Genomic DNA, 12,827 nt, shown 5'->3' with positions numbered 1-12,827 from the left:
AATATCAACATTTATATATGTCTATTTTCTCATATTCAATTATTGTTTGTGATAACATTTCGATGGAGAGAAGGTTGCACACCTCATTCGTGCACATTGGATAACAATATTACTTTACTGATAGAAAGCAGACCTAAGTCATGCACATTAGGAGAGTAAGCTGAATAAGGAGAAAGAAAAAAATGTGTAGGTTGGTTTGTTGAGAGGGGCTGATGTGAAGATGTCAGTCTCCCAAATGATTCGTTTTAGCGTTACGGCACCGTGTTGCATTTGAAAAATTGTTTGGGAAATCAGAGGCCTACTTGAGCAAGGCAATCTTGAGATAAATACTTTTTCAAATATTTGAATAACTCCATTCTAAGATTGTACAGATTAATTAGATTTTATATCACTTTATAAAATGAAGCAGATTCTTAGTATGACATTGCACATGGACAACAGTAAAGTCAGAGAGACCATTATCGGATGTTATGTGATCGGGGACAAACCTGCAGCCAAGTGTAAAAACCTTTTCTATCCGACGCAGTATTAGTTTTATGCCTAATTATCAGGTAAAACTGAATGGTACAGCCGTTATACTTCACTATGAAAGTGTAAATAAGCAAAACAACTCTTAATTTCCAGAAGTAAGCAAAGAGTACAGGGCTATTAAAAGGGTAAAAAACACCTGATCATAACAGAATATTTGTGAATTGGCCCTTTTTTCCTGTTACTATGTGTGCATCGTAAAATGTAATTTTAAATGTGTATTTTAGAAATATATAACACAAAAAAATCACCATTCTTTTTGTAGTGGTGAACTGTTCAGATCCAGGATTTGTGGAAAATGCCATCCGTCATGGACAGCAGAATTACCCGGAAAGCTTCAAGTATGGTATCAGTGTTATGTATCACTGTAAGAAAGGCTTTTACCTGTTGGGCTCGTCGGTGCTGACGTGCAAGGCTAACGGAATATGGGACAGGTCGATACCCAAGTGTCTGTGTACGTATATATCAGATTATTTACATTATGCAAACTCATTATAAATTCATGTCAATTTTCAATATTTCCGATTATGAACTTGCCTGCTGCTCATGTTACTTGTGTGTTTTCAACAGTCTATTCACGCACATCTTAAAAATGTTCTTGCAAATGTCAACACTGCAATCAAATCCATTTACATTGTAATTGGAATGCGATGAAGTAAACCAATACTTTAGGCAGTTAGTAATCCATATTAAACACACAATGGCTTAATCATGATTCCTGCATTACGTCCAATTATAATTAGTATTTGCTCATCTCTTCACTGTATATTGGCTTTTACTTAGTCTATTTCATCCTTTCCTCTTCCTTTCCTTGATATTTACAACCCCTTCAAGTAGAACATGTTGACCCTGATGTTGTTCAGTCTTTTACCATGAGGAAGTTTGAAGAACCGGTTCTGTCCCTCATTTTCAATCCATTTCAGTACATGACGAGGGGTAATGTTCGATTTTAAACAAATATACCACGACAAAAATAAAGTTGCAAATGTTAGAAAGACAACTACCATTATTACCACCTACCTAGCCTAAACCTTTTTTCATTCAGTAAACAATGAAGTTGTGGACAGCAGAATTGGGAAATATTGCTAGTTATTTTCCTTGACCAGACATATGTGCACCTCAGGCCGTAGCTTAGGTGAAAGTGAATAACACAAGTTATTATCTTGTACCACTCAGTTCACAACAGTATACAGTATCATGATAGTTATAATGTAGCTTAAACTAATGTGTTCAATGTGATGCTATCACTATTGTCCCATGTAAAGTCCATGTCATACTCCCACTCCTCGTTGTCAAACATTAGCACCTTATATCAATAAACACAGACCAACACTCCTGCTACCATACTTTCATATTATATTCACAACTACTGTATCCTTCATTCTCAAGCTATAGGAGACTGAAAAGACATGTCAATTGTTTATAAATAATGTTGGAGCGGGCCCTTTCTGCAGGATCACCCCAAATGTATGCCTTTCCTTGCTGAACTTGTAAATTAAAAGCTACTAGTGGGCTGTTGCTCTTACCCCCCAAAGTAACACTGTAAGCCATGTTGCTGCCTGCTACTGCAGCCTGAGGTGTAGTTTTAAACTGCCATTTCGACCTGGCAATATAAACATTTTGCCAGGTCTAAACCTTCCTTTTTAATACTTATTATTCACCCCTGAGGTAAAACCTAATCACATTTAGGGCCGGTGCAAGGTATTTCAAAAAGTAGGAAATGTGATTTTAAGTTTCACATAGCTAGAGAGTGAAAAATCCAAACGTTTTCTTTCATTGTTGTAAGGCTATATCCCCCATAGACTAATACTGGTGAGCCTTAATATACTTTACACGTGGTAACTTAAATTTAGGATTAGATGGAGAAATGCTTCTTCCACTCATTGTAATTGTAATTTAAAGTCATATTTTTTGCTAAAATCTGATTTTAAATTGCTATTATTTTTTTAGGGGATTTTAATATACATCCTTGTTTACTATCATGTGTTTGTGATGACGTAGACTCCCCCCCGAACAGTGCAATGGTCCATCTGGCGCACAACAAGCAGGGGGACTGTCTAGAAAATTTCCTTGCTAGATGGAACCTATATGAATCTAGTTGTGGGGAGGGGGAGGTCAGGGCCCCTACTTTTAAGGGCTCAGACAATGGCTCTATCATTGATTACATTTTTATCTCTGCATGTTTTTTATCCAATGTTTTTATGTATAGAACTGTGATATCTGCTTTTAGTGACCACAACCCAGTTTCTCTGGACATAGGAGAGGGCGACCTATTAGGACGCATCCATGGTTCAACTTTTATGGATGGACCACTCAAAGTTAAGGACCAAAGACGCAGACTTAAATGGGATAGTATAACCCCAGAACCGTTCATTCAGGAAGTTTTGTTAGAGGCGGAGGAAGAGGTTGGGGTTTGCTTATCGAATGATGCTAATGATGGGGATGTTATTCTCGCATTCACTAACATATGCTGTAAGATAAACGGTAGGCTCTCTGTGATCAGTAAGACCAAGACTAAACCTCTTAAAAGATGGTTTGATCACAGTTGTTCCCTAGCACATTCTGCGCTGCTTAACGCCCTTAAATCCGATCCAAAGGATCGCGACCTTATTAGGATTAGTAGGGCCCTATACAAAAAAGCTATTGCAGCCAGAAAGAAAGAGCTTAAAAACGAAGCTTGGGTGCAACTTACAGACCCAGCCATATTAAAAAACAGTGGGGAGTTCTGGAGAATTGTTAATCAACCCCTTCTTACAGGCGAGGATAACTCCCCCCTGGAAGCAAATATCCCAGATCAGGACTGGATCCAACACTTTAGAGACATATACTCAGGCCAGTCTCTAGCCAAGAATAGTGCTCATGAAGAGTCTACTATTATATTGGGTAACCACCTGCACTTTGAAGTTGAGGATATTTTAGACGCTATTAGTCGCACTCTGACAAAAAAGGCACCGGGACCGGATGGTGTTCCGGCTGATGCCTTTAAATGCTTCCCCAACTTCTGGTCAAGACTGCTTTGCAGGGTTTTTAACGCCTTAAACCGTGACAACATTCCGGAGTCCTGGAAAACTTCAACTATTATCCCGGTTTTTAAAAAAGGCAATAGGCAGGACCCTGCATGCTATAGGCCCATTTCATTGATAGACTCCTCAGTCAAGATCTTAGGGAGAGCCCTATTAGCAAAACTGAATATATGGGCCACCGAGAATAACATCTTGAGCAATGTGCAATACGGGTTCAGACCCAAGAGAAGCACCCTGGACCAGTGCCTCAACCTCCACCTACTGATTGAGAAATACACCAGAGCTAAGGATGGGTCCATGTACCTAGGGTTCATGGACCTCTCCTCTGCATTTGATATGGTCAACAGATCCAAGCTCTGGGGTAAACTGGTTGAGATGGGTCTGGACAGATCTATAGTCAACTTACTGTCCGACCTTCATTCTGGCCTGTCTGCTAAAGTTAGAGTCTCCACTGATGGAAGATGCACTGAAGTGTTTGCTTCTGAAAGAGGTGTCCGTCAGGGATGCATCTTGGCACCTTTACTGTTCACGTTGTATGTGAATGCCTTAGAGCCCGCTCTAAGAGGGGTCACTTGCGATATTCCACGTGCAGGGGAACAGGGTATTCCAGTTCTCCTGTACGCGGATGACGCGGTGCTTCTGGCGCGAACAGGAGTGGGGCTACAACGGCTGCTGGATGCTTTCGAATCCTTTATGGGTTCCTTAGACCTGAAAATTAATGCAAAAAAATCCCAGGTCATGTTTATGGGTCAGGCTTCAAGGAAATCCCTTCACAAAACTTTTTTCTGCGGAAGGGAAAAACTTGTTCGGGTTACTACTTTTCCCTACCTGGGGATCACCTTTGATGAGAAAGGTAGCTGGGGCCCTCATGTAAAAAGTAGAGTAGCTACACTGGCTAGAACTTCCGCGGCCCTTCATGGCTTTTCAAAAAGACTAGGGGGCAGACCTTTTGAAGCTATTAGTAAAATATACAAAGCCAAATGTATCTCTGTAGCTTCATATGGGAGCTCCCTTTGGGGGTATAAAAGAGTTGATCCCATTCAGACCGCGGAAAACAGATTTTTTAGATCAGTTTTGGGCGTCCCGCAGTCAACCCCTTCTTACACTGTCCACCAGGAGCTAGGAGAAGGCTTCATTAGCGATTTGGTTAGAATAGCCCCATTAATCGCATGGCTCAAGTTGTGGCTTAATCCTGAAATTCCCCTAAACCATTCCATAATAAGGGACTGTTTGACCCTGGACAATGCACACAGGATTGGATGGTTAAAGTACATCAAGGACAGTTTTTGTAGGTTGGGGAGGCCTGAATTATACACAGCCACTGACTCCATAACATCCAATGACGTTGTCCTCACCAAGGCTGCCATGAAGGACCTTCTTTCCTTAGAGAGGGAGGAAGTCGAGCTAAAGAAACCCTGTGTTAGGGCCAGCCTCCTGCTGGCTATACCTAGTGGTCCTGACAACTACCTCAATATGGTGACTAATCCTTATCATAGGTTCATTTTAACCCGTTTTAGACTTAATCTAATTCATTTTAACTTGGGTTTTTACCCTGAATGGAGTACCCCTGAAAAGGCCCCGCCATGTCCTTGTGATCTTTTTTCAGAACAGAGCACAATGCACTTCATAATGTTCTGTAGCTATTATAATGATGCCCGGAGACAGTTTCTCGTTCCTATACTTAAGGAAGCGGGATTTATTCTGGTTCGACCTGCTCTTATTTACTTACAAATGCTGCAAACTCCCAGGATCATGTTTTTCGTGGCAAATTTCCTGGTAAGAGCAATAAGAAGCAGGAATACCAGACTTAAGAGTGCAGACCCGTTTATTAACTAGTCGGGCTGATGGCAATTTCAGGTTAATGAATTTTAGATCACAGTGTGTCAGGTTTTGTAGTTACCATAGTAGAATATTTATGTGGGGATCATCCCTTGGGATATTGCACTTTATTATGCACTTTATTATTAATGCACTTTAATACCACGCAATTACAAAGTCTTAATGATTTGCAATATGGTACATTGATTTTTATCTGAAATGCTCTTTTTTAATGTTCTAACTGTTTTTAACTGTTTTTAACTGCTTTTTTATTCATGCTACTTGTTGTCTGTGTTTTTATGCCATTGTCTTTGTATGATATTAAGTTATCGCAATAAAGAACTTTGACTGACTGACTGAATTGCTATTCTGAATATGCCACTTTTAGAAAGTTAAAATTGTTCTGCCTAAACCAAATGTGCCTTTCTAGCGGTGTCCAGGGACACATGACTGTGAATGGCTCTCCTGTGGTATGTTGTGTATTCCTTTCAGATTTGGGGATAATATGGCCGTGGGTGAGCAGCAGGGTTTTTGACCTCTTGAGCAGGCTGTCCAAAGAGGCTGTGCTATGCCCTTCCTGAGGTTAAAACGTAGCCTCAGGGCTGACTTTTAAGGGCTGCCTGCTCTACCTGATAAAAGCCGCCCTCATGTAGTCCTGCCTGTCTTTGTCCCCCTTGACATAGTGGAGCCAAAACTAGGAAAGGGAAGAAGGTTCGACAAAGGGGACACCCCAACTGTGAGAAAGTAATTCTTTTGCCCCTGATCACCATCATTTGTATGCTTGGTACTGGTGGTAACTGAATCTGACTACGCCCTGGACTCTGCTTTCCAGACCCAGAGCCAGTGCTCCTATATTAAAGATATGCAAATAATTTGTAATTATAATTGGTAGTACAGCCTAGTTGTAAGTTCCTAGTATATAATAGGGCATGAAGGTTTAGAGGCCTAATAGACTTAATACACTTAAGCATGCACTACTGTGTTGCCTGCTTTCATTTTAACGGCAGCACTGCCTTTCAGGCTACCTTTAGAATAAATGTATATGCAAATTCAACTTTGGATTTAAAGCTTCTTTGAAAGACTTAAACTATCTTATTTTTGGATATGTCACCCCTAAGGTCTCCTCTATGTGCCACTTGGGATGAACATTATAAAAGATGTTTTATCAACCATGGTGTGGAAAAAACTACTGCCAACTATACTTTCCCCATTGTGGTGAATGAATAGCTCCGAAGGCTAACATTGTTAAATTTTATTTAACTATAAACATTGATAGGGGCCATATAGAATGTGCTTCAAGGTATCAAATTATTAGTTGAGATAAATCTAACAAACTGTCACTGTAAGAGTTATAATATTTATTACAGAAAAAAACTATTCAACTTTCTTTCAAGTGAGCCAAAGTCCAGCTTTCCAACTGCTCACTCCTGATTGACCAGTCTCTTCCCATGCTGTGCCAGTGCTGCCTGATTCGGTGTGAAGTATCCTGTCAGAGGACACAATAGGCTTCCTTTGGGTATAGAAGTATATGCTGCAGGGCATATTGAAGGGATGGGGTGATGGGTAGTTAAATTAGTCTTCAAAGGGAGAATGTCATTTTAGGGCAGCACAGACCAAACCCCAAATTCAGCTTTTTCAGGCACACAGGAGACTTATTGATAAGATCAGGGAGAGTTTGGAAAGGGAGTGTTTTGGAAAATTAGCCTCTACAGTAGCCTCATACATCTCCTCTGGAAAGATTTTCCCCATGTTGGATTTTGAGAGAATGAGGCTTTCTGGGACAAGAATATGCCACACTTTGAAGGAAGCGTTCATACACCTGGATGGCACCCTACTTCCCATTGGTCAGGGCTGCCCCCCTGCTTGACGCCCAGAAACTGTGAATACATATGGGAGAATTGTAAAGATCCTTGGATCTGCTACATGAAGTGACAAGAAGAAGAATGATGGCCCTTTTGACTCCTTGGCTTTCACCAAAAGGCCTGCACTCATCAGGACTGACTGCACCTGCTTCTCACTAGGACTCTGCACCAGAAGGACTTTGCCTGACTCTGAAAATCTGAGGAGTGGACTCCCTAAAAACTACAGGTTAACAGTGCCCACCTGCATCATCTCCACCAAGAGTCCCCATTCTGGAGTGTGTCCAGTGGAATTTTATTGATTTGGCCAGGTGCCTTGTGGGAATTGAGGTTCAGGGCTCCCAAGTGCCAACTAGGAGATTCCAGACCCTTGGATTGGCATGTCTGTGTAATTTAGGTGGAATGACTGGCTGGGTTGTTATTGGCTGGAGCTGGCTGGTGTGGCTGGCTCCATGAGTCATGATGGGTCTACCCTGGTGGTGAATGGGAGATCTGCATGTTGATGGCCGGGGAGGAGTATACCTGGGACCTGAATATGGCTGGGATTTCCCCCCGCAATGCTGGGTCCGCCCCCTGTGGTGCGTCTAATGTCCCTAGCCTGGCCAGTGAATGGAAAGGGTGGCTGAGCACAACAAAGTGCTCCAAAACCAGTTGCATCTGGTTTTACCTTCACCCTGCAGCCTCAGACAAAGGATTTCTCTGTATAAAAAAAGGGGCTGGTCCCCTTGCAAAATGTTCTCTTGTTACCTGACCTGAAGAGGGGGGCCTGCTGCTGCTGGGCACCAGGAGGATACCGCCACTAGGGACTGCCTCCCTACCTGGAGGGCCCTTTGAGCTGGATCCTGGGCCCAGCCTTTGCCCCCCTGGCCCCCTCCTGAAGGACTTTTGCTTTTATTGGGGGACTGTTGTGGCCTGCCAAGTGCATGGAGGCGCTTTGTTCTTACTTGCCCAGGAGCACTGTTTGATTGGCCCCTTGCCAGTTAGGGGGATTTATTTGCGCAGGTGCCCACCCTGCGATTTGATTGTGTGCCAGGGACTTTCTATTTAATTACAACGGGAGCTTACCCCATGTTTGCCACCACGTTCATTGATTTCTAAAATAGGTGCCCACCCTGCATTTGACCCGCAATTTGGCCGGGTTTGTGCGCCTCCCAACGGAGCCTATCCTTCGGTCGGCATGTATTGCCGTTTTGCGAGTGCCTGGAGGCCCGCCGAACTGCCCGCGGCGACCCGGAAGTGCTGCAATCTGAACCGGAAGTCAACGGGAGGCCACCCCATGCTCCGGTGTGAGGAGAGAAGTGCCGGCGAAACAGGGGAGCACGGTGACATCGAAGGAGACAAGGTGGAGGGGGCCCGAGGCACATTGCTGGTGCCTGCCCCCGCCGTGCTGCTCTCCTCGCAAGCCAAGACCCAGTGAGTGGAGACCCGGGCAGGTGGTTGCTGAAAGATGTGAGCTCTTCGCACCGAGCCCCGAGCAGCCCCGACTGGTAGTGGGCCGCTCCCACGAGTCTCCCTAGTGCTGAGAGGGAGAGGGGGCATATTGGGGCAGATTGTCATTGCCCGTCCCAAGAGTGGGGCAGTTTGCTTGTTTCGAGTCCACGAGGGACTCCAAGGAAAGGGGCCATCTTCTTTTGAGCCACGAGGCCTCCAGGGGCATTTTTGTATATTCCGAGTCTCCCGAGAGGTACTCCGACGAAAGGGGCCGTCTGTATCTAGAGCCACGAGGGCTCCGGGGGCATTTGTATGTTTCGAGTCCCCTGAAAGGGACTCCGCCATAGGTGCCATTTGTATCTAGAGCCCACGAGGCTCAGGGGGCATTTTGGTTATCCCAAGCCCAGGAGGCTCCTACGCTGGTTCTCGCCCCATTGTGTGTTTTGGGCCCACGCGGCTCCCACGTGTGTTTTGGCCCATTGGTGATTCAGCTGCCCAGCACTTAGTGGGCAGCTGCTACGTTTAGGCTGGGAACTCTGCAGCAGTTCTCCTTTGGCTGCCTGCGCAGCCTGCCCTGAATTTACTGGACAGAGGGAGTTTAAGCCCCCGAGTTGCCAGGTTGGCCTGGGGGCGGTGTTATAATGCTTTGGCGCAAATGTTTTACCTGCCTTACGTGGTTTATGCAATGCTTTGGCCCATATGTCTAGAAATGTGTTTTTATACCTAGGAGGTTGGTTGCCCTAGAAGAGTGATGCTAGTGAGGCTGTGGTTGCCTGCGTAATATGGCCTAAGGTGTTTAGGGTTGCGTAGGTGGTACTAACCTTTTACCAGTCGTTACTGGTTGTGTGCTACATTTGTTATTTGGTGTTACAGTTATTATATGTTCTATATGCTAAGTGCTAGTTCTACCACGTGCTTATTCCTGACAGTGGTCCATGTGGCCCTGTCCCATGTACATAATCCCCTGTAAATTCTGCCCTTGCTTATGGCACATTGTAAAGTGTGTGTTTATCATCTAATGTGTTTGGTATAATACAAAGGCTATTTTTATATATAACCTTGTGTGGAGTTTCCTTTGTGGTGGGCCTTGGGTGTTGTTGCTGGGTACATGCGTAAACGCTTTACACATTGCCTCCGGGATAAGCCTGTCTGCTCGTGCCAAGCTACCAAGGGGTTGAGCAGGGGTTATCTTGGCGTGTGAATCCCTTGCCCGGACTACAGTGGTGGGTTCTGCCTGGCTTTGGCACAAGCCTTAGCCAACCGGAAATCGCCATTTCTAACAAATGCTTTACAAATTGGCTGTAAGTTCTGCCTCAAAGCTTTTGTGGCATGCTACCAGAGGGTCAAGCACATGTTTATTTAGCGACGTTTGTGGTTCACAGGGACAAAGTCCATTAGTAGAGTAGGGCTTTCACCCCTCCCAACCAATAACTCAATAACTCAATTTCTTACAATGAATATGTACATTTAGCATGTAAGTACTGACTTAAAAGCTCCCCTTTACAACACGTTCTATGAAGTGAATCAATTGCTGGTACTGGTGGCAATGTGTGCAAATACCTAATTTTACCTTTGACATAAAAAAATACAATCAGATTTTGCTCCAAAAGTGTTAGTGTTTATTTCAGCACTTCTAAAGGCCACCTAGGCAACGTTATTACTCTATCATGCAAGAATTACCATTTTACAATTTTAAGAAGTATTCCTCTATGTCACAAATTGGGTCCATAAAAGGCATGAGTTGGAAGTTTGTAGTGAAGGGAGTTGTAAACACCCGCCTTAATACACATTTCTTGTAGTGTAAAACATTAATCTGCTTGATCGGCAACAAGTTCACTCTTTACAGTCTTAATTAAGTTGGTTGCAAGACAGTTGAGTCATAAAATCTAGCTTCATTTTTGCCCTGCGAATTTTTACCTTTCTACAGTGTTTATTTTAGTGAGATGGTGTATGTCACAAATCAAACTATTACAGTTCTTCTTCAACTTCTACTACGTAGAAAAGTGTCTACAATTAACGTCACTTTGGCATGTGACATCATGAAGCTGAGAAAATCTATTTCTTTGTGGACATTCTAGATTAAAAATTGTTGTGTGATTGCTCTGTGTTAGTAAGCAAAGCACAACTCATAACTCGAGTCAAAAAGCATGATGTAAGCACAACTAAACATGAAGATGACCACAAGAAATAATGATACAGGCAATCCTTCTATTTTATCTGCTTGCACTATTTGGCTGTCCAAAATGGACTTGTACTGCTGTATAAAAAAAATTAAAATGGGAAGAAACATGAAAGTCTAAAGTACATTTAAAAAATACACTATTTGAGTAGGTTGTGTCTACTAGTAACGTTTCTTAAGGGAATCAAGTCCCTTAGGCACAGCTCCATCTCTTGTGGTTCGCGACTCCGTCTTCGTTCACAGAGGTCACCATCTTTCTTAACTTAGGCAATGGAAGCTGCCATATTTCCTGATTTATGCAGAATCATTGTCAAGTCTGCCTTTTAACTCAGATGTCACCAGACCATATCTTTCTACGCACTGTGATAGTGCCAAGATTTACAATTGATGACATAGCTACAAAATTTACTGGAACATTTGTCTGGGTCAAATGTCTATTCCTCATCATGTCAAGTTTAATATAAATAAGAACACATACATACATCTAACCAGAAGTATATAGTCTGAATTGATGTTCTTTTGTCTAATATGCGTATAATGAAATGCTTAGGATGTATACCTTGATGCACATAATCTATACATGAAATTCCCAATCTTATGTCAGAAATTCAAATCTCTGATAAGATTTAGAATATAAGGACTGCCATTTGACCACTTGTCAGTAGAGGTCCATCACAAACGTTTTCTCCCATGATTCTACCAGAGGTGATCACACCTGCTGCCGGCACACTTCACACATCGCAGATGATACATCTTGCCTCAAGAATATACTAATACATCGAAGTCCCAGAGGAAGACTGACTGACTGCTAGCGTAGTGGCTGTTTGATTTTCACAGAGAACACTGTCTTCACGCCTCCACTGATAAAGATAGACTTTGCTGTCAACATGGTATGCAGTGTATCTCTTCTCCCTAAGAAACTCTAGATTGAAATTACTCTGCCTTTCATGCCCTCATAGTATAACACATAGAGGTAGGCATTAGGGTGTTAGGTTTAGGAAAATATTCAAAATTACAATTTAATAATGCAGGAAATGTTTATATTATTATCAGTGTTTTTAATGTGTTGTTGCTGTTTTTACAATTTTCTGTAAAGTTGTTTTAGATGTAGTGAGAAACAGATTGTCCCTTTAGTAATAAATACTTTAAAAGTAAACGTGTTTAACCCCTTGCATGCTGCCGCGATTCGGCACCTGTGCGGCACTTTCCGATTGCGGGTTCGGTCATGACGGTCCCCAGACGTCATCAGCATACGCGCACTGTAGTGCATGACGGCTGGGAGCCGTCATCAGCATGCAATGGTTTAATACAGTGTTTGTGATACCTTAAATAACAAAAAAAGGTTTGTTGCTGTTTTAACCTTGCCCTTAAACTCTTGATGGGGAGTTTAGTAACCCAAAAGTAATATTTCAATGCAGCCCCTAATTTGTAAAAAAAAAATATGTGTCAGGGCTATCATCTGGAGGCCATAGAAGCTTGCTCTACACATTGCCCCTGCCATGCTACCAATGATAGTAACAACACAACCAACCATCACATTTCTACAAGTGTGACAATTCAGACTATTCCAGGCCCCTAAATCCCTAAGAATGGCTTGAGTGGCAGGTAATGGTATTTTTTAGTATATATTAAATTAGTAATTGAGTGTTGTTGTGGGCATCTCTAAATTACCCAGACGGCACCACTTTGTGGCAGACTGTCACATGCACCGATGTTGACAATTAATTGCTGGTGCCTAGCACTGGAAACCACTGGTACAAATTAAGCACTGTTTCTATGTCAATTACACATTTAATAGTGTTTTGCGGGGCTAAAATAATTTGAACAATTTAAATAATTGAACCAAGTTTACATTTGGGTAGGAAGGCACCACTTGTAGACTTATGCAAATGGCGTAACATAAAACATTTTTTGAGTGGTTGCTCTGAAGTTGGGGATAGAAACTCTAGCTACATTGCTAATCTAAGTAAAGTAGTCTAATTTGTCTCT

At 42.6% G+C, this 12,827-nt stretch overlaps 1 protein-coding gene across 1 annotated transcript in view; it reads left to right on the top strand.

Moving 5' to 3' along the window:
• The window catches only part of CSMD1 (CUB and Sushi multiple domains 1), a 3,932,590-nt gene that overhangs the window by 3,618,306 nt on the left and 301,457 nt on the right, over positions 1 to 12,827 (top strand). The window contains exon 55 of the mRNA XM_086925641.1: positions 794 to 982. Within this exon, the coding sequence (XP_086781767.1) occupies positions 794 to 982 (189 nt within the window). The remainder of the gene's footprint in view (positions 1 to 793; positions 983 to 12,827) is intronic.

The sequence above is a fragment of the Lissotriton vulgaris genome, chromosome 6, assembly GCF_964263255.1.
Source record: "Lissotriton vulgaris chromosome 6, aLisVul1.2, whole genome shotgun sequence".
Taxonomy (NCBI): Eukaryota; Metazoa; Chordata; class Amphibia; order Caudata; family Salamandridae; genus Lissotriton; species Lissotriton vulgaris.
Note: the sequence above shows the minus strand (reverse complement) of the source record. Positions and strands in the feature narration are given on the sequence as shown.